A 20,967-nucleotide genomic window follows, 5' to 3' on the forward strand; every position below is an offset into this window, starting at 1 on the left:
GTATGTCCCCGCTTTGTTGCACTCCTCTGCTGCCTGTGGTGGTGGTGGGGAGAATGCTCAGGAGGAGACACACACTCCCCAGTGGGGATTTCATGCTGCACAGCCTCCTTCGGGAGAAGAGCTGGCCCTGGGGGACCCCAGTAGCTCCTCAGCCCCTCAAGAGGCTTCATGAGAGACAGACAGAGTGAGGGGGGCAAAGCTGCAACAGGAGCTGAGAGAGACGGGAATGACAGCAAGAGTGGGTGAGAAGGGAGGTGGGAAAAGGGTGGGAAAAGGGTGGGAAGAGAGGGGATTCAGGGAGGCAGATATGCAGTGGCCAGATGAGCCTGACACCTGGGGGTACTCTGACAGGGGTCCTGGCAGCTCACCCCACATCAGCGCAGCCTGCTTTCCCTAGGACAAGAAGGGACGGTGGTGTCCCAGTGGGGAAAGGGCAGGGACTTCGAGGGACACGCACTCTCGCATGAAACAAAAAAAGGAGTGTTGGAAGGGGGAGAAGGTGGCGGAGGAGGCAAAGGTGGCAGAGGGGATGGCCCAGAAAGGGACGGGGCAGAGTTCCCGCGGGGTACCGAGCCGGGAGGCGGACAGGGATGGGTGTGTGTGTGTGTGTGTGTGTGTGGGGCCGGGGCGACGGGGGCGGCCGGGCAGGGCACGGCAGGACACGGCGGGGCAGGGCCGGGCAGGGGCGGCGGGCGCAGGTGGTGCCGCCGCCCGCATCGGCTCTACCTGCAGTGCCGGGGGCCGCCGCCTCCCGCCCCCCTCTGCTCCGCTCCGCGCGTTCCCCTCGCCTGTCCCCGCCTCGGCTGAGCGCCAGAGCTGGGGCTTGCCGTGTTTGTTTGTTCGTTCGTTCTTCCGCGCTGCCGATGTCTTGGGGGGCTGAGAGGAGGAGGAGGAGGAGAAGGAGGAGGGCGGGGAGGGGGAGGGGACTGGGGCTTGGGAGACGGCGGTTCCTCGGCCTCTCTTATTGCCGCTGAGTTGCGCTCCTCTTCTCTCAGGCTGCGAGCAGGAGCCGCCCGGGCGCTTCCCACTTCCCCGGCCGGCCGGCAGTGCCTGCTGGGCAGCGCGCTCGCTCGCTCGCCTCCCGCCGGGGCAGGTGAGTGCGGGGCACGCCGGGCACCGCCGGGCACCGCTGCCCCGGGGCTCCCGGGCTCCGGCCCCGCGGGAGCCGCGGCCGCTGGAGAGCGGGGCACGCAGCGGGGACGCAGTTTGCCAAACTCCAGCGCCAGGCTGGTCCCCGCTCACGGCCTCTTTCCCTTCCTTATATCCCCTCCGCAGAGCACCCTCGCCCAGCAGAGCGCTCCCGAGGTGTCGGCAGCCGCCAGTATTTTTTATCTGTCTTGTCTGTGTGTTTGTTGGGTTTTGTTTTTGTTATTTTTTCCCCTCGTTTTTATTTGGCTTTCTAGTCTCGCTGGGAATGGCAAGGGCAGCGGCGCCTGGAGAAGGAACAAGTGTGGGGAAAGGGAGAGGGAGCCGGAGCTAAATGACAGGATGCGGGCGGCTTGAGGCACAGAGAGAAGCCAGCCTCCTTCTGTCCCCGAGACTGCCCCTGCGGACCGTGCTTTCTGCTCCTCACTCCGGCTGGAGGATTTAAGGAAGAGTTGTGCGTGGAAGGCATTTTTATTTTTTTTTTCCTCCTTTCCCTGCTGTCGGAAGGGAAAATGGATTGGGGACTTCTCCTACACTGTGCAGCCCTCACCTTCACCCTCGCCAGGGCTCTGCGGAGCGGTGAGTGTCACGGGGACGTCGGCTCTCCTCAGCTCGGGCAGATGCGGGGCCGGGCTCCGGGGCTGCGGGCGCGGGGGGCGGGCGGCGGTGCCCGGCGGGCCGTGGGACCGGCACCGGCATAAACCCGGCTGGGGGGAACTTTCTGCCCGGGGAGGCATGCGGCTCAGTCCTCGTCTGAGGATCGCCCTCCCCGACATTGCTTTCCGACTTTATTTTCTGCTTTTTGGGGTTATTGTATAAAGCAGGCTGCTCATTCTCACTAGATCAGGACAGCCAATTATCTTAATAGCGTCCCGTCCCATAGGCAATTAAACGTCTCTCCTTCGATATCTGAAAGATAATGAATGCTTTAAAGGGAAGGCTCTCTTCCCCGCCCGCTCTTTCTGTTTTCCAAAGCGTAAAATTTTAGCTCATGCCTCCTACCAGCTGTGTGTGTACCTGCGAATAGTCTGCACACGGAGGACTCTCTAGAGTACCTCTTTCCCAAGTCTGCAGTTTACGTGCAACTTACACTGTGCCAAGAGGGGAGCTGAGCTTCTCTGTGAAGGCTCGAGACTTCCTTCCAGGAGGAGAAAATCCCATAACAAATGAGTGATGCGTCTAGTTTACTGTCAGGCAACCCTTGAAAACACAACTAATTAAAAGCAGCGTGCTCCTCCTTCCCCGAACAATGCCAGGGCACTGTGAATATTTCACTGCATGATGCATTTTTAAAGATGGTCTAATTGTGGGACTGCTTGACGTTTAGCTCTTGCACATGAAACAGCTCATGTGAATCTTCCTTTCCTGAGAAATCCCGAGCAATTATTATTAACTAATTATCAAATATTTACTTTTGCCTGACTGGGTTTTCAATCAAAGTAATTAAAAGAAGAGAGCACCCTCCACTTACACTGGTATATTGTTTTAATAAGGGACTGCAAGTGGAGTGTCAAGCGAGAGTATTAAAATCACATGTTTTATGATGGAAGTTAATCTCTTTCCCAATATGTTTTGAGGAGGCTGCTTAGTTTAATCAGGAGCTTCCTCCTGCAGTGCTGTGGCACAGGAGCAAAGGTGCTAGAGGGATGCCCCAAGCCTGGTGTGGGGATGCTCCCAGAGGTGCACTTTGCTCATCCCCCCAGCGCAGCTCGGGGTGTGGGCAGCTGCCTCCCACATAGACCCACACTGCCACCCTGTACCTCTGAGGGACAGAAGGGGGCCACCCCCATGCTCTTGTTGATCATTTCTTCCTGTGCAGAGGAGGAGAGGAAGTTGCTGGGCAGAAGCCTCCACCACGAGTGGTTGATGTGGTGGTCCTGCTGGAGTCACCAAGGCCATTAACCTCCTCTGCAGCCTACCAGACCTACTAATGCCACCGTCACCTACATGCAGTATTAGTGTCCACTAAATTAATTCATTAACCTTATTTGGAACTAATGGTCCAAAGTCATTAGAAACTGCTCTTCTTAATCAAGTGTGAGGGAGATTGCACAGAGCCAAGGAGTCTAGCAGACCGCATTATCTTATTACACTGTCACTTTCCCAGAAGTCGCAGATTAAGGAGCGCTGGTGGTAGTGAGTCCACCTCAGCGTCCTCTGAAGTGACTCTGTCAAGTGACTAGAAGCAGCACTGCTTTATTTCAGGCATTTAACAGATGCCAGACCCTGCCATGATGTTTGCAGGGCTGGAGTGGGCTTAATGAGACAAGATCACTTTCCGAGTATGCTTACACAGTGAGGAAAAGGCAAGATTCCCTGAGAGCCCCAGACAGCGGATTAGCAAGATCACCAGTGACAGCTTTTGAACTTTAAGCACCAATGCCTTTTGTTCTGGTCAGAGGAAAACAGCCTGTTTTGCAAAGGCACGGCAGAAATATAATAAGATAGCCTTTCCCAGCAGCATGCTTGGCAGTATCTGGGATTTGACCATACATCTGAGTACCTATCAACCCCTTCCCTCCTAATTTATGGCAAATAATTTCTATAAAGAGTGTTGCTTTATGCATTTTTGATGTGCACTTCCTCATTCATTTCCATTTGACCTGTTTTTTCCTACAATAAAATCCTGTATATTTATAAATTCATGCTGAGAGCAAGGATTGCCATTTTGCTTTCACAGGGAATGTATTAGATAGAGCACTGCAGACTGTATATACCATTATTGAGATGTAGTGATATATAGTCTTGCTTTAGTGGGGACATTCTTCCTGTCCATAGTTTACTGTCTTGTTTTATTGCTCAAAATTAAACAACCAACACTTGGAGAAAGTTTTTCCTACCTGAAGGTGCACAGAAAGAAATCCATAGCAGTAAAAAAAAGTGATAACACAAACCTGCACTGGACAGTGAAGTGAGTGACTGTGTAGGTTGGATGTTTTTGTCCCTTTTTTTTTTCCTATAAAGCTTAAAATGCAACCCTGACAATGCTGACCCAAAGGAGCAACTGTCACACTTTGTGATTCTAGAAACTTTTGCAACTATTTTGCTATTAGAAATAAATCTTTGTTGTTGTTCAGGGGAGGAAGGAATGAAGGGAAGAGGAAGGGAGGTTGTTCTGCTCCATTACTTTGATGCAGTCTCCAAGCATGAACAAACGTCCTTGAAAGAGTAAATAGCGGATGATTTCTGCTTCACTAGAGCTACTTTGTTCTCTTCTATCCTGGGTTTGAAGAGCACAGATAGTTTCAACCTGCCTAGATTTATGGACTGATAAAACAAAGGGAGGGTGTCCTGTGAATGAGCTTGGATCCACCAATAGAATCCCAATGGTCAGTGACACAGACCAGACTTATCCCATAGCTGGGCAGGGGGTCAAATGGCATCTCTTAACATCTCCTCCCAGCTTTTCTTGAAACTTCATACTTAAGAAGAGTATAGTTTTTGGAGTTAATTGTGTCCCATGTACCCTTCTCAGCCAACATTAACGCACTTATGAAGGGGCAAGGCCTTAACACTGTAAGGGGTACTGTTGGAGTGGAGGACTTTTTAAAAGGATACTGTTTAGTAATGGGAGTGCCTTCTGCTGTCTGCTGCCTTTACAGCCACTGGATTTAAGGAATGGGGTACGGGAGGGAGTCCTCTTCCTCCGGTAGATAGTAGCCCAGCTGCCCTTAGAAGCAGAAGAATGCTAAGTTAGCCTGAAGAAGGCTGCGGCCGCGCAGCTTTCCCACGGCAGTCTGCCGGGTCCGCTGCTGCGGGCTGTGCCCGGATGCTTGCCGGGGGCACTGAGACCAGCCCATGTGTTCCCTTCCCCCGCAGACAAGTGTGGCGACACGATCAAAATTTTAAGCCCCGGGTACCTGACGTCTCCCGGCTACCCGCAGTCCTACCACCCCAGCCAGAAGTGCGAGTGGCTGATCCAGGCGCCGGAGCCCTACCAGCGCATCATGATCAACTTCAACCCGCACTTCGACCTGGAGGACCGCGACTGCAAGTGAGTGAGAGCGCGGAGGGAGCGCTGCGGAGCGCCACGGCGACACCTGCCGGCCGCCGCGGGCAGCGCCAGGGGCAGCTCCGCGGGCAGCTCCGGGCCGGCGGCGAGCGGGGCAGGGAGCTCTGAGTGTGTGTGTCCGTGTGGGCCTGTGTGCGTGTGTGTCTGTGGGTGTTAAAAATGTCTTCACATCTTTCTGAGGTTTGTAAGCTGCTCTGAGTTGCGCCCGCCCGGTGCGCTGCGAGCGGGGGGCGGTGGTGATGCGCGGAGTGGGGGTGCGGTTGTGGTGAGGCACCGTTTGCTGGCCCGTTTGTTTTTGTAACTCTCTTGTTTGAGTTGGAGTTTGAAAAAGGAGCTCTTTTTCCTTTTTTTACCCCCACGACTACAAGCAGCCCATGGAATAGACAGGCCGTTTATAAATTGGCAAATCTTCCTAACGCAGAGTTAGTCTGGCAATTACCCTCACCCTTCAAGGGGCGGTGGACTGGAGCACTGATAGTCGTATTTCCTTCTTTCTCCCTTTGCTGCTGATTTATAGCCAGTAGCTTTTCTTTCCCCTCCTCCTGCTCTCCTGTAGTGCCCTGAGAGGAGAAAGGAGGGAGCTGAGCTTCCTTTGTCCCCTGTCCTCGCATTCCCTTTGACCACCCATTCCAAAAGTGAGAAGGAGAATCGGAACCTCCCAGAAGCTGTTCTCCACTTTTCCCCAAATCTGTAAATCTCACAGCTTGCACAAGGCAACATATGGTCAGATCATTCCCCTCTTCAACATGCCCTCTGAATTCAGCCAGCTTGTTGCATGAAGAAAATATTTTAGTGATTCATTATTTAAATATTTCTGGACTGGACTATCATAGTTACTTAAATATTTCTTGTGTATCATAATTTTTTATCCCCTACTGATAACTGCAAGAGAGTTGCTGTTGATTAATGCTACCAGTCAAGATTTTCTCTGCCTGTCAGAAAGATTAAACTCAATAGCCAGTGGTGTTTGGTATTTCACGGTAGTATTCAGGATTTGGTCCCATAAAATGATGTTCAGTTTATCAGGAGTGCTTGTGATAGACCATGAGATGAGAGTGTTGGACTTAGGGAAAGAGAGCAAGTGTATCAAGCACTTAATTTTTACTATGCATATCTTTGTCCTATTATTTAATAACTCGATTACTTAGATCACAATTATTGTTTTTTCTTAAAATGAAGTTTTTAATGATGCATTGTGGTACTTAGTTGCTTTTTTATGATATTTTATAACCACTTACAGATCAGCATTTCAGTGCCATAGTTGAGTGATAATGCAGAAGAACCCTGTGCTCATAAAACGAAACTTTGTGAAAATGAGTTTTTACTGTGGTGTTGGAGCTGCAGCTCATATTCACACCATATGTTCACACGCTGACTTCCCATTCTTTAATTTTTAATGTCTTGTACTCAGGCAATGGTTCACTTCTCTGTGTCTTCTTGATATAGGTTTTGCTTTCATTCTGTGGAATGCTGCTAATGCTTTACAATATTTGTCATTCTTTGCCTCTTATAGAGAAATTAAGAAATCAAATCAAGCATATTTCAGTGTCAAATCCTTTTTCTCCATTGCTAGAATGCATGTTTTTCCAACTCTGTAAAACCAACATGGTCTTTGGCAGCAGTAAAATGGTGTACAGCCTACAATTATTTGAAGAACAATTAATCTTTGTGGCACAGTGTTGTGTTAAACAGTGCTAGACTGAGCTGAACTGGGTCCAGGGAAAGGACTGACTCCCTCCCTCTGCTGCTTCCTTCTTCAGTGTTCATTGTCCACTCTCCCTGCTGCATTATTTCTGCCCCTGAAATGGAGCCCAAAGCAGTAATGAGATGGTAGTGGGTGGAAGGAAGTCTCTCAACAGGGTTGTTTGCATTGTGTTTGCAGTGTATGATGGTGATGACTTTACCATTATTTTGTCTGTGCTGAAACGCTAATTTTCTAGGCTATGCTAAATTACTCAGCTGCTACTTCATTTATATTGAAAATTGCTCTTTTTAACTTGAGAGGGATTGTATTTGTGGGGAAAAAAACAACAAAAAAAAACACCACCAAAACCTTAGGACCAGAGCAATTATTTCAGCAACAGGAATTTGTCAACAGTCTCTCTGGTCTGAAATTTCAGCATCTACTTACAAAATTCACATTCCTTGTACTGAATATTGAATACAACGGGTGATTAATGCAATAAATGTATCACGAGATTTTTTTGGTTTTCAGCTAAGTACATTTTGTTTCTCTAATATGCTTAGCTTATTAGAAACCCAGTTTGCAATCTAGAAATGTGTAATTTAGGTTACAGTCTAGTTTATTGAAAGGTTTAGCACTGGAAATTAATAACCACTTAAATATGAAATGCAGATAGAAAATGGGAGATAAGGGAATTCATGTCTGGGAACAAAAAATGTCCCATACAATTAGAGTAGACTAGAGAAGATTAGCTTGCTGGCCTAGCTCCCAAAATCCTCTTTATAATGCTGTTCATTGCAACTTGGACCTTAGTTAGCATTGAAAACAACTTTAATAACAGGGACCCCCTGAGCCCAGGAAGGGAGACATTTTGACTTTGGAAAGGTTACCTTCTTGTTCCGTAGTGCCAACAAGAAAATCAAGAGGCTTTACCTAACTTTAAAAAATATTGCTCTATATAGAGGGCTAGATGTATTGAAATGTAAAACTGGTGAAAGGTTGATTCTCTGGGGAGAATCAAAAGCAGCACATTTAAGCACTAGCTGTTACTGAATGCTGTTCCCAGTTAGTCTCTTTGTATGTTAGGGTTTGGAATTAATTTAAGAATATGCCCTTGATTTACCTACTTATTATGCTATGCTTTAATGAATAAGTATTTCTCAAATGACTGCTAATAAAATTCATATATGTATGTTTTTCTGACAATCAGAACCATTTGAGTTGTTTTAAATTTCAAGTAAACATGGTGAAAATTCCTTTTTCTCTGGAAGCATTCCAAAAGACTCAACTTTCACAGTATTGAAGAATAAAGACAGGCAAATAATTAAAAATATGTTCACACAAGCTGGGTTCATCTAATAAAGAAATCTTCTAGACAGGACTACTGTACCAGCATTATGGAAATACTGGGTTTCGACAGGAAGCACACAAACATGTTGACCACAGATTGTTATCAAGGACATATATAATGAAGAAATTCACAGTGTCTTTAAACATTTAGCTTTAATGAGCGTTATGCCTCCTCTTCAAGAAGCCAAGAAACAGAAATTATGGTTGTACTTTAAGAGAAAAGTAGTTTTTGTTTGCCATTTTGCCTTTTCTCAAGCAAGTCCCAAAAATAAGCATGCATTCTTGGAGTCAGGAACATGGTTAAAATGAATAGAAGAGACAAAACATATGGCCACATATTAGTTAAAATGCTCCAGTGTTTGTTGCATGTGGTAAATGCTTTTCAGCACTTAGTGCAAGCTGTACAAGTCTCGTGTTGCTGAAGTATCCTACTGTGTAAATGTGGCCATCTTGAATCTAGTAAAACTTTATACCTAGATAATAAACAAGAATGTCACTGATACAGTACTTTGAATTTATGGAACTTTTCTGGTTTCCCAGCAATGCACACTATCAGCATGATAATTTATAATGGTTTGTGACAAATGTTGCTGAGCAAAGAGGTGTGTGGTTACATTCAGATCAGATGTCATTATCTAGGGAGCAATAAAAATTTCACAGACACTAGGTTAAAAACATTAAGAAAATGAATGTGAAGCTTCAGAAGAAAAGGGCTTAAGAAAGGTGGAGGGTTGGGTAGAAAAAGCCCAACAGTGGTTTTCTTACTGACAAATTATTAACTTTGTTGCCAGACTTGACTGTATTGTTTTACAAGGTTTTCAGAGATATGCCACACAGCACTATTATTATAATGGCCATCATTTATAAATGTAGTAAATAAATATAATTCTTGCTTAACACTTGTGGATTATATACAACAGTGCTGTCAAATCTCTCAGAATGGAAAAATTGTCCATTTTGGAAACATTCAAGTTATAGGAGAGATGTCATAAATAATTACACTTCATATTGCATTTACTAGGGGTTAGTTACATGAATGAGAGCAGAGCTGTACAGAAATTGCAGTCAGTTATAGAATACAGAGAAAAAAAATCTATGTTTGTTTATATAGAAGAAAATGCCTCCTCCAGATCCTTGGGTAAGGAAGAAAGCGTAGGTATTCAGACCTATGGAGTGAAAGTATAGCTCCACATAACTCCCAAAGACCTAATGATGTTAGAAATTCATTCATCCATTTTACTTCTAAATAATGTCAATGGATTTATGCTACAAATCTGTAGGTATAACAAACTCAGGCTGGTAAAATAAACAGGAGCAAGGGAAGTCATGGCTCGGCCTTCCTTTAGTTTCTGCAAAGTTTAAGCTTTCATTTGCTTTTGTCTAAATCCTGGTTCCTGTTCTTCCATGCAGCAAGGTCTGCTTTGTGCAGGCCTCGTGCCTCGTGTCGGTTCCTTTTGTGCAGGGTTGGTTCAAGCCCTTTGGGCTGAGCTGATGGGAGTAAGAGTGCCCATGTCCTTGCTGCCCAGCTGCAGAACCACCAGGAGTGATCCTGCTGGGCTGCCACTGAGCCTGTCAGAAGGCTTCTGCCATCAGCTGCACACAGCAGCTGCTTCTTGACTGCCCCAGAGGCACCTGGAGCCTGCACAGCCCTGAGCTGCTCCCACAAACTGCCCCAAAGTGTTCTGGGCTCAGTGCAGCCCCACTGCCCGTGGGAGCAGTGGGAGCTCTGCCCTCCACTCCCACCGAGCTGCCTCCCATCATTCACGGTGACTGTGGGGAAGGGCTCAGCGCAGGCCCCGTAGGGTGGTTAATGACTGTATTGGTTATTTGGATAGAAAATGTCAGTCAGAGCTTCCTAATTCCCTCTGCCTGGCCACCATGGGGCTCGGCAGGCTCAGTGCCTGCAGCTGACAAGGCTGGGTGAGCAGTACAGGAGCTGAGTTGCTCAGGTCTGGGGAAGGCAGGGGTTGTGTTTGTCCACCACGGAGCAGAGAGGTCTGAAGGAGCCAAGGTCTTTTGCTTAGGTTTCCAACAGAAATATGGCTTCACTGGCTTGGCACTATCAGCTAAGCATCAGCACTGGCCTTTGAGCGAATTTCAGCAGGACAAGGTATCCAGGAGACATGGGAATGCCCCCTCCTCACTGCTGAGGGCAGCTGGAAGGATGCCTGCACTCCCCTGCTTGCTCTGGACTGGATTCACTAATCCACCCAGCCCAAGGTGTGGAGTCAGCCACCGTGGGCTGCACTGCCCAGGCAGAGGTGGGCAGGGACCTGGGCATCTCTCTGTCAAAGCCAGAGTGGGATGTGGGCACTGGCACACTGGCAAGGCCATACCTGTGCTGAAGAGGCAGCATCTTATCCTTTTTGTCTCCCTCAAAAATCTGTCCCTAAGAGCTGTTTGGGGTTACCAAGAGAAGCACTAAAGTTGGAAGTACTAAAGGGATGAAGTGGGCCATCCTTCATTCTATTCCTAAAACAAGAAACAAGTGGGTTTGGCTTAGTTTGAGAAGAATTGTTGCAGTAGATTGGAGGCCATGTGGTATCTCATGGGTTTCTGGGTGTACTTTGAGGGCATTTCTCTGCTATGTGTATTAAGCACATGAAAAGATTTCTCAGGGAGCACTCAGCTAGACCCAGACAGCCCTTCTGGAGACCACTGCTGTTTGGTACCCTCCATATGGCTGCAGGAAAGGTTCCTGTCAAGGAAAGGAATCAGATCAGACCCTGTGCAGGAGCAAGGAAGCAAGAAACTCTTGTACCCCAAAAATTTTTTTAACTTGAAGATTTTGCATTATAAAAGTATATATAATATCTCTTTGCCACAAGATTCCACATGTATTTGCACACAGAGAAGCAAGTACTTAAAGATGAATATGCTGTTATTTTATTGTCGGGACTAAATGAGAATTAAAAGAATTTGGAAATCATATTATTTTCTGATTATACAGGGTAATGAAACAATTCCTTTGGTTTTTATCCAAGCATTTAACTCTTGTGAGAGTCTCTATTGTCAAACTGTTTAACAATTTGTTCTTTTAGAGTAATGGTTTTAGTTTGAGTTTTCTCAGGAAAAGGTATTAGGAAATCCATGACCAAAGTGCCTGGTCATAGCCAGAGAGTCTTGCAGGACTGTGTTCAGGGCTGAGGGGTGGGTTGCAGAGCCCATTATTGCACTCTGTGTATGGCTGCATCCCCTGTCACGGAAAAGTCTTGACTTGGGTCTCAGTACAGCAGCACATTAAAACTATAAAACCATATACATGGCTTTTTATTTATACATCATATATGGATGTATATATGAAACATATGTATATATGATATAAACATCATATATGGATTTTTCTATTACTCTGAGCACTTAACTCTGAGGGGAATTCTGTCTAGATGTGCTACAACCAGATGCCCTTCAGACAGGAAAAATTTGAGGGTCAAATGTGGATTCCCTTAAGCCTAATCCTTCATCCTTTCTGTGAACAGAGATAAACAAATTCAGAACAAAGGTCTAAGTCCTTTCTAAATTGAAACCCAGAGTTGTTGGAATTAGCTCTGTGAAACTCTCAATATGTTTTCAGTCAACCCCACACTGCTCCTCTCTCCACCCTCCTCTCCTTGGCTAATCTAATTGGAACAAAAAACTATGTGTTTCTGTTAGTTTCTTAGTTTCTTAATCATAGTTTATTGAAAGCTATAACATTGGATCATAATTTGATAATTATGATATAGAGATCTTTTTACAGCTAATGTGAACCCAAATTAAATTATTCTCTTTTGCAGTATTTCCAAGGAATGAAATTATGTCTGAAAACTAGATATACATGCACTCACATGTATATGTCTAGGCTTATATATCACACCAAACTGCTTGGATACAGGCATATTTTATGTGCACCTCTTTAGGGCTGTGCATATATGCCTGTATTTATGTATATGTTATAGATTTCTTAGTTTATGTAGAAGTTCCTAAAGTAAATCTACTAATTAAAGCCCTAATACCCATCTTAAGGCTGATAATTAGGTATAAAGAGAAAAAGACACAGGATTAGTGTTCAGATCATGTTCCAAATGCCTCTTAATTGGGTGTTTGTAATCAATCCTGATTGCAAGAGGCAGTGGTTTGGCAGAATAAAGAATGAAAAAGGCTTAGCCCTACTATTCTCTTGTTAGTTGACTTGGCCATAGTATTTTAGGACAGGATCCAGTGTTTAACAAGGTAATTTTGTCAGCCTTAGCAATCCTTATAAAACATCTAAAAAATATTTTCTAATGATTTTTTTCAAGCTAATAACTCTCTCAAGCTAGAGAGTTATTTTTATCCATAATCTTAAAAATTGTTTTTGAGTGAACCGCAGGAAAGACTTTGTTCTCCTGGCCTCCATCCACCACTGGCTTTGGAAATCATGTCTGAGTTCACTGTGGGTTTTTCATTGTATTGACCTTGGTACTTTTCTCACCAAGCCACAGTTTTCCATCATAAAACCACACAGCTTGGTATAATGATTATTTCTTTATCCTGAGTAACCAAACAATTTTTTAAACAGGGTGACAGATTTCCCTCTTGCACTGTGGGAAGCAAGCACCTGGCCATTTCCAAATAGACTTTTAATTAACTTCCTGAAGGAGATTTGAGAGAAGTTTAATAAGTCACCTGCCAACTTTTTGGGAGCATAGGTCATTTGCTTTTCTGTAGGAATTCACAAAAATGTGAGAATAACTCCCTTCCCAAGTCCTAAACTTCCATGGAGGAAATTGATTTTCATGGGCAGTATCAAAGGTTTTTAAAAGTGTAACCTCAGAAATTGAATTTCTGATTGTTTCTCATGCACAAGGTACTGTGAAACTCTGTGATCTGCAGATCTGGTTATGAACTGTGTGAACTTTATAATAATTTATTTAAACATTATCAGATTGTGCATATTTAGACTCATCTTGAAGGTTAATATCATTACAAGGGTTTTATGTAATGCTATAAAATGAAGAATTCAGATGGCTCAAAAAGACCATTGAGAAAATATCTCCATATATGTAAGAGACACCCATTTAATGTGATTTCATCCAGAAGAAACTATGCACATCCCAGAAGCGCAATAACCAGCTGTTGTTCAGGAGAAACTGGGCAGTTGTCTGCTGCCTTCCACACTGACATGGAGCTGCAGTGGCCACACGTCCCATGCCTTCCCTAAATACAGATGGGCTGAGCCTCAAGCTGAGTGAGCTTGGCTTAATCCCTTCCCTACACTCCCAGCACTGGGGCCCTGTTGCACATTTGTGCTCTGGGCTGCTCTGTGCCCCCACGTGAGCACAGAGCCCATCAGAGCTGTGGTGTGCCCACTGCAGGTGGGGCAGGACTGAGCTCACATCTCAGCCCTGTGCTGGGGCCATGCCATTCTTTGAAAAAGTGATACTGGTAGTCTTTTTCCTTTTGTTTTTTTTTCTTGCAACACTCTGTATTCAATTGAAACTTGGTAACCTAGAGAAAACTAGAAGTCTGTTCACACCAGAGTGATTATTCTGCCTCGAGCTTTGAGAACTGCTCCCTCAAAGCCAAAGTTTTGCTCATTCACATAAACAGTCACACTGAAGTCAATTAAAACCACAGACTCACTTGAGCAGGGCTAATGAGTAGGACATACATTTCTGGCACTACACAAATTAATAATCGCTTCTTAACAGTAGTTTTCAGATGTTTCCAGAGTAATTTACAACACAGTAGAAGATTCAGCCTCATACTTCATAGATCATGATAAATAGGTTATTAGCTCTTCTCCAGCTCCTAGGTCTTACTAGGGAAACAAGTTCCTAAGTGCATGAGTAACAATCAAAGTTTGTCTTCTTATGCCAATCTGTCATTAAGCCAGACAACTTCTACTGACTTTCTTCTGATGTATTCATCTGTAACAAGGAAAGCAGATCAGCAATTTAGAAAAGGTTTAGTTTGATCACCATGTAGAAATGCAGGCTACACTGCCTATTTCCATAGCAATCACACCACTTTGCCAGATGCAAAATGAGAGGCTTATATCCTTCATGCTAAAAGCCCTTCTTAGAGGAAATCCTAGGCTGTCACTTCATTTGAGTAGCTTTAGCTAAGTCTAGAAAAATATGCAAAGGTAGCTCTTAAATGAAAACTCTTTTTTTTCATGTTTCAAAGTCATCTCTATAATCTCTTTTGGAGACAGAGGCATAAGATAGATTAACATGGAAGGCATATGTTCTGATTGCTGAGTGTTTTTTGACATTCCCAGAAAACCCCTGGGACTTTGTGTCACAGTTCTGTAAACTTTATCTATTTGTATATTCATATCTGGGCCTAAATCCAAAACTTCTTTACATGCATTACAGCAGACAGTTTAGGTTCATCTCCTTGTGCTCCAGATGGCAAGCAGTTAAATCAGGTACACATTTTAACCACTCCACACAGTCTAATGCTCTAATGCATTTCAAAAGTTTTCCAATGCATTCTTATAGCACATAGACTATAAAATGTACGTGTATAAAATAGATACAGGACTACATTGAGCTGTGAAGCAAGTGAAGACAGCTCCACTGATGCCAGTAGAGCTGCACCTGCTAATAGCTCAAACAAAATACCATAAGTATATCGTATTATGTTCCTTACTGGTTTCCATTTTCATTTATTCTCCACAGCTATACTAGATGACGGCCTTCCAACAGTATAATAGTCATCTTTATCTCATTTCTCTGACATCATTTTCAAGCTCCTTATTACTGTTGAATAGTGTAGCTAATAGTGCCCAAATTGCTTCTCATTCTTCTCATTATAGTAAGTCATTATTCAAGAAACCATCCTTTCCCACACAAATAGCTCTCTCCCAAACTAAACTTAAAACTTACCTCCAAGCACCAGTCTTATATTTGCCAATTAGACTCCTTCTACTGGCTATTACATGTATACTTTGCACATTTTTACACTTTTTTTACTAACTGTACCTGTGTACTCCTTGGAATTTTAATCTTTGTCTTCTAAGCCTAGTCTTCATGCACTGATTTTTGGACCAATTTAATTATTTCAATTTAGGCTTTGTTTGTGTATACTTAAAACAATTCAGCATGCACTGGGGGATGCATATATTCTAGTATAAAGGTGTCTAATGTCAGTATTTTCACAGAATAAACCTTGCTAATGTCAGCAGCTTTCAACAAAGACTGCTTTATCTAGAGAGGTTTCTAAACTGGTGAAGCTATAGTGCCTGTAAAAACAATGTACAAACCTACTTTTGTGTGACATAACTAGTCACCAAGGCTAGTAGAGGATTTGGGATCCCATATTAGCTACATTTATCAGCAAAAGTTAATTGGATCGCCTTAGTGACTGCAAGCTGCAAATTGCAATGTGAATGTAGATGTGCATATGACGGCCTTCCTGACACATCCATTTTCTCCCAGCTTTTAGTCTTCAAACAAAAGCTTAGCCAAAGTGTCCAAGCTAAGCAGTTCCTCTGCCTGCTGTAACTTATGCTTTCCAGGAAGGGTTTTTTTGAGCTTGTGTTACTAGGCAGTTACATAAATTACTGTGGTATGACCTTCAAGCACCTGACTTACTCCATGGAAATTATCCATATGCACACTCTCACCCTGTGATCTTCTATATGACGTGCAAGTTTCTTAGTTGTTCCTCCCCCACACCTGAAATTAAAAAGTAAAAACATGCTCATAGATGTTAAGCACTGCTCATCTGATGCTCTGAAATCAAACTCTGACTACTCTGAAAATAACTATCTGATCCCCAGGTAACTTTTGCATGTCCTCATATGCTCAGCATAGAAAAGAAAATAAATCTTTCCTTTCAACATCCCAGCTTCAGCTCTTTCCCATCTGAGAGACACCAGATAATTTTGATTTAAATATGTAAAGAAAGCAACCTGTTTTTCATGGACTATATTCCTAATTTGTTTAAAGATCATTCTACTGAACTTAGTAGAACCCTGGTGATTTATATCATCTGAGTGAGGAGCTGACTCTACACTTCCACAGCTCCCTAGAAATTCTCAGAAGAAAGGTCAGTATTGTAGCTGAACAAATGTTAACTCAGAGTGAAGGCAGTTAAAGTTTTGCCATTCATCAGTATTGCACTTTAATACTTAGAACGAATGGGTAGGAGCTTCTTAAAAGTAGATGAAATAAAGACAAAAGTAATTCTATATGTGTGCAAAACTCTCTTTCCACTAACATCTTTAAAGAAATGTACGGGATTGGATGCTGTGGTTCTGTGACTCTTTACAGTGATAACTCTCTCCTACTGCTTGATCTTGGGACAGTCAATCATCATCTTTGTGCTTCTGCTTCCTTAGAGAGCGTAATATTTCTCTGGTTTTCAAATATCTGAGGATGTGCTTATTAGTGTTTGCAAAACCCTTAGAGACTGCTGGTGGAAATGTAAAGCAGTATAATAGTAATTTTCCATTGTTTTGTGTTGTTCATCTTCTAACTGTTAATTTTTTTTAACAATATACTGCAGTGTAAAAATGCATGTGGCAATCTTCTAACGTTCAGAAAGAAGTGTTATCCAAACAAAAATAAAGAATAGCACTCATGCTCACAAGAGACACATTATCTGTGATGAGGAGAATCTGTAACAGACATGGCACTAAGTCAAAGCTGTGCAGCAACCAGCATCCAAATGCAAGCAATTTCAGACGTGTGCATATTGCCAGTACAAAACCAGGCCATTCTGCAAATGCAGAGTCCCCCAAGGAGCAGTGAACCTCGCAGCAGCAGCAGCACTAATGGCTGTCTTCTCATGTGTAGCAGGGGAGAGCAGCACTTTAGAGCCGCCTTGGGCAGCTGTTGAGTTATTCATTCTTAACTTACTTCTATAAAGCTGTTATTGGGTGGAAGCAGATGACACAGAAGATTTTGGACCTGTTCTGTCTGCTGTGAGGGGAGCATTCCCCATTCTTGCACACAGGGTGAAATTCTGACTTTTTCCAAGTCAATTACAAAATTTTTCCCCAGTCTTGCTTGGACTGAAAAAAAATTATTTTAGGCCCCAAAAAACCCTTTTTTGAAGAGCACTTTAGTGGTGCCAGTGTCTCTTGTAGGATTTTTCTCAGTTTGGACATTATTTTTCTTTCAATGCACATTATTCAAAGGCATTTGTACTGGTGGAACAATAATGAAATGAAATCAAAAAACAACCAACCACAAACAAAGCCAAGAAACACCCCACAACCATTTTCTGTTGTTAGAGTACATGTAATGCACGAGGTACTGTGCTGGTCATCTGCCTTGTGTCTTAACCTCCTTTCAGAACATTTTAGGCTGGTTTATGATTTGCTTGTTCCACCTGATGCCTTGTCCTTCCCTCTCTCCTCTCTACAGCTGATGTGAAAACTCAGACTCTCCTCAGTAAAACACAGCAGTTCCCTTTATCAGTTTTGTCCACTCCAAATTTTGGACATCATAAGTCAGGCCTCAAAAAATTGCGAAACTTTATAAAAGTCCTTGAATCTCAAAATTTACTGCTGGTTCCTGTTTCATTTTTTATCAAATATATTTTGGGTGCTTTTCTCTGCCATAAATGAGAAGTTTGGCAATACCACAATATCAACAGCTGATGCTTTGAAATATGCAACCAAATTCCATGCTACTCATGCTAAAAATAATGAGAGCTGGTAATGTTAGATTCTTCCTAAAGTCACAACTTCCTGATGCTTTTGCTGTTCTCAGTCATAGCCCTGAAACTCCCACTGAAGGGAAGATTTATAGAAGAAAAACAGAACCAAAAGGAAATTGAATTGTTAATTTATATTGATTTCATTGCATGACTATGTTTCTTCACCTGATGATCTATGTTTGATCACTGTATGATCAAAATTTGCAGAAATCAAAACTCATCCCAGAAAGAAAATACCTCTGAGCCTACCATCCTTTTCTCTGAGAACACATGTAATAGCATTAGGAGTTGAACTGTTATGGTGACCACCATATATTTGCTTGGCTTAAAAACCAGATTACACCAATGAGAAAAAATTTGATTGAAAGCCATTAAATACCAGGACATGACTTTTGGCTCAGGAAGAACCTGATCTGCAAATTGCTGCCATGGTTGGTACAAAGATCACACTGGCTGCTTCAGGATCCTTTCCCTGTGCCACAGCTGTCCTCTGCCAGTCCTGCTTTCCATAAATGAGGTGCACTGACACAAGAAACTTGTCTCTGCCACGTTCTTTTATGTGTTGTGCAGGCTTATGTTTGCAGGGGATTGTTCTCATTCAGATATTACACAAAAATATGGTGCAAAGCAGCTAACACTGACATAAAGGGTCCCATCCTGTGCTTAACTGTACCATTTTTTTATCAGCATGTTTCTAGTGAAGTAAATGAAGTTGTGGCCAACCACTTTGTGTTTCCTTAATGGTTTGGATCCTTCCCTGCTGCAGTTACAATAACTGCAGTGGGTCTAATCTGATGTGCACAAGCTGAGAAGTGGATGCATAGCTCTAAACTCAGGGGCTGTTCTGGAGACAAAACCAATTTTTGAAACGTTTTCATAAACTCAAGGAAATCTTAATGTCTTTATTCTGTTATTGCTTTACAATAATAATCCCAAACTGGCCTGGGAGCCATTACTCAGTGAGCACTGGCCCCTTGGAAGGTTTCAACTTGTCAAGTTTAGCCATTTTTTGAATGCACAGAGGAAGTCATTAAGGCACATCAGGCTGCTGATTGCTATTAAAATCTGCAGAGACTTCTGTGCAAAAATCAATGCCATAACAGGGCTACAAGAATCTAAGAGGTGGGAAAAGCATTTCTTTACCCTCTGGTAACTCAAAATGGATTAATAGACTTTGTGAAACTTCAAAAAAAAAATATCACCCATAAGCTAGGGGCCAAATGTAAACCTCTGTGACAAAATAATACAGCTCAGAAAGCTCCAAACATGTGAAAATGGTTTTATAATGGAACTGTCACTGCTGTAACCTCAATTGTATGTTTCTGTGCTGGGGAAATCTCACACATCTGCACATCTACACATGCACGTGCTTATTTATTCCATCCCAGGGAACACCTTTTTTTGCTGTATTGCCACTGAGGAACCTGGAGGGAAAATGCTTTTTTAGCAAGGTATGATCTTAGATAGCTGTTGGCAGGAAAGTACTACAAAAATTTTGCAGATGAGTTCCATCCCAGCATCAGAGAAAGTGTTATTTAGATGACTGTCTAGTTTTGACTTGGGTGTGGGGGGGGGGGAACTTCACTGAAAAATACAACACGGTTGCAACAATTGCTAACAGTTGAAGACTTTTGTAGAAAATATCTTTATTATGGGAAAATCTAGTTTAAATCACATTAGGAAGTTTTATTGTAAACATGTATTGTATAGATCTGGCAAAGTCCATTGTCTGAATCTGGAATGTCTTAAATTCCAATTGTTCAGTTCTCTTCCCCCACAAAGCAAAAGGGAAGCATTCAATTCAATTTTTGTCATGAATTTCATTTGAATTTTGATGATAAAATGATGAAAGGTTTATTCAATTTGAATTTTTTTATTATTAATCTTATATGAAAATAAAATTTTACTGAGTTGCATTAGATTTGTTTACCCTATCCCAGGACTATTTGGATTAGAAGGGTCTAGGAGGTCATTCAACTTACTAATCAAAGAAATTGCATTTTATTTAATGCAAAAGATAAAATGAAACAATCCATGTAAAGCAAATGTCTGTTTCCATAAAAACAAAGATCTAATTATGGTGTTTCAGAACATTTATTTCACTGACTATCCCAACCTTTCTGCTTAAGTCAATACTAGTTTGTCACTAGCTCTGCTTATTAGTTTTAAAATTTTAGATCGAACGTTTTTATTAAAAATAAGGCTCCCTTCTGTTTTTCTTTTTTAAAATACATGTAAGTGTCATGGAGGGTTGGCCTTCCCTAGGAGGGGAGGGCTGAGGGGTAGGGCCACAAGCATGTCCCTACCCAGTGATTGCAGGGCCCTGCTGGGTCATGGTCTGTCCCCTCAGCTAAGCCCTAAAAAGACTTTTTTAAAGAAAGAGCATGAAGATGAAACACTTCAGTGTTAAGGCTCAGGGCAGGCAGGACTTAGGACCAAAACACCCAATATTTTTGGTCCAGGTGGAGGCAGATTTTTCCCAAAGCTCATCAGGGCTGCAGCTATCTGACAATTTCCACTCTGTACCAAGGAATCACCACTGTACCTCCGCCCGTGGCAAGAGCATGCAGTCATGGCTGCAGCCAGCATGGCAAACCCTCCCAAAGTATCTGGAACCAAGACTGAGATCTGGAGAAAAGGATCAAAAATAGACTTTCTCTTAAGGACTGTATCAAGCACAGTCAATGGAAAAGCTTTTAGCAAAGGAGTTGTTAAAGGCTGTTGTAGTGTGTATGGTCTGGACCAGCTGCAGTGAGGGGGCAGATTGTGGACCATTGCCCCAGCATGGTGCTTGGGAAGGAGGCTCCTATATTCTCATTATAGCAGGGGAAAATCCACTTTTCTCGCATGGATAATTTAGAAGTTATGAATCAGCCTGTTGTTTTTATTTCAGCAGAGTACAGACAAGAGTTGTGCAAAATGAGGCTGCTGCCTGTCTGTCAGGCAGCTGTAGTTTTTTACCCTGCAGCTTCTTTTAATGTGCATTCTTGGCAAATTCTGAAGAGAAGCAGTCACAACTGTGCACTCAGACGTTAGAGCAGATCTCATTCCCTTGCCATTGAGCCAGGACTTCACTCATGCATCGTCCCTGTCTGACGCAGGCATTGAGCACCCTGACCCAGTAACCAGAAAACTGAAT

At 43.2% G+C, this 20,967-nt stretch overlaps 1 protein-coding gene across 2 annotated transcripts in view; it reads left to right on the plus strand.

Annotated features, from left to right (window-relative positions):
• Positions 1–931: 931 nt before the first annotated feature.
• NRP1 (neuropilin 1) overlaps positions 932–20,967 on the plus strand; it is a 113,562-nt gene continuing 93,526 nt past the window's right edge. The window contains exons 1-3 of one of the 2 annotated variants that reach the window (XM_054629427.2): positions 932–1,093; positions 1,276–1,725; positions 4,966–5,140. In XM_054629427.2, the coding sequence (XP_054485402.2) occupies positions 1,659–1,725; positions 4,966–5,140 (242 nt within the window). In that variant the 5' untranslated portion in view covers positions 932–1,093; positions 1,276–1,658. The remainder of the gene's footprint in view (positions 1,094–1,275; positions 1,726–4,965; positions 5,141–20,967) is intronic. The other variant, XM_054629436.2, reaches the window with a different exon arrangement.

This window comes from Agelaius phoeniceus, chromosome 1 (assembly GCF_051311805.1).
Source record: "Agelaius phoeniceus isolate bAgePho1 chromosome 1, bAgePho1.hap1, whole genome shotgun sequence".
NCBI classification, from domain to species: domain Eukaryota; kingdom Metazoa; phylum Chordata; class Aves; order Passeriformes; family Icteridae; genus Agelaius; species Agelaius phoeniceus.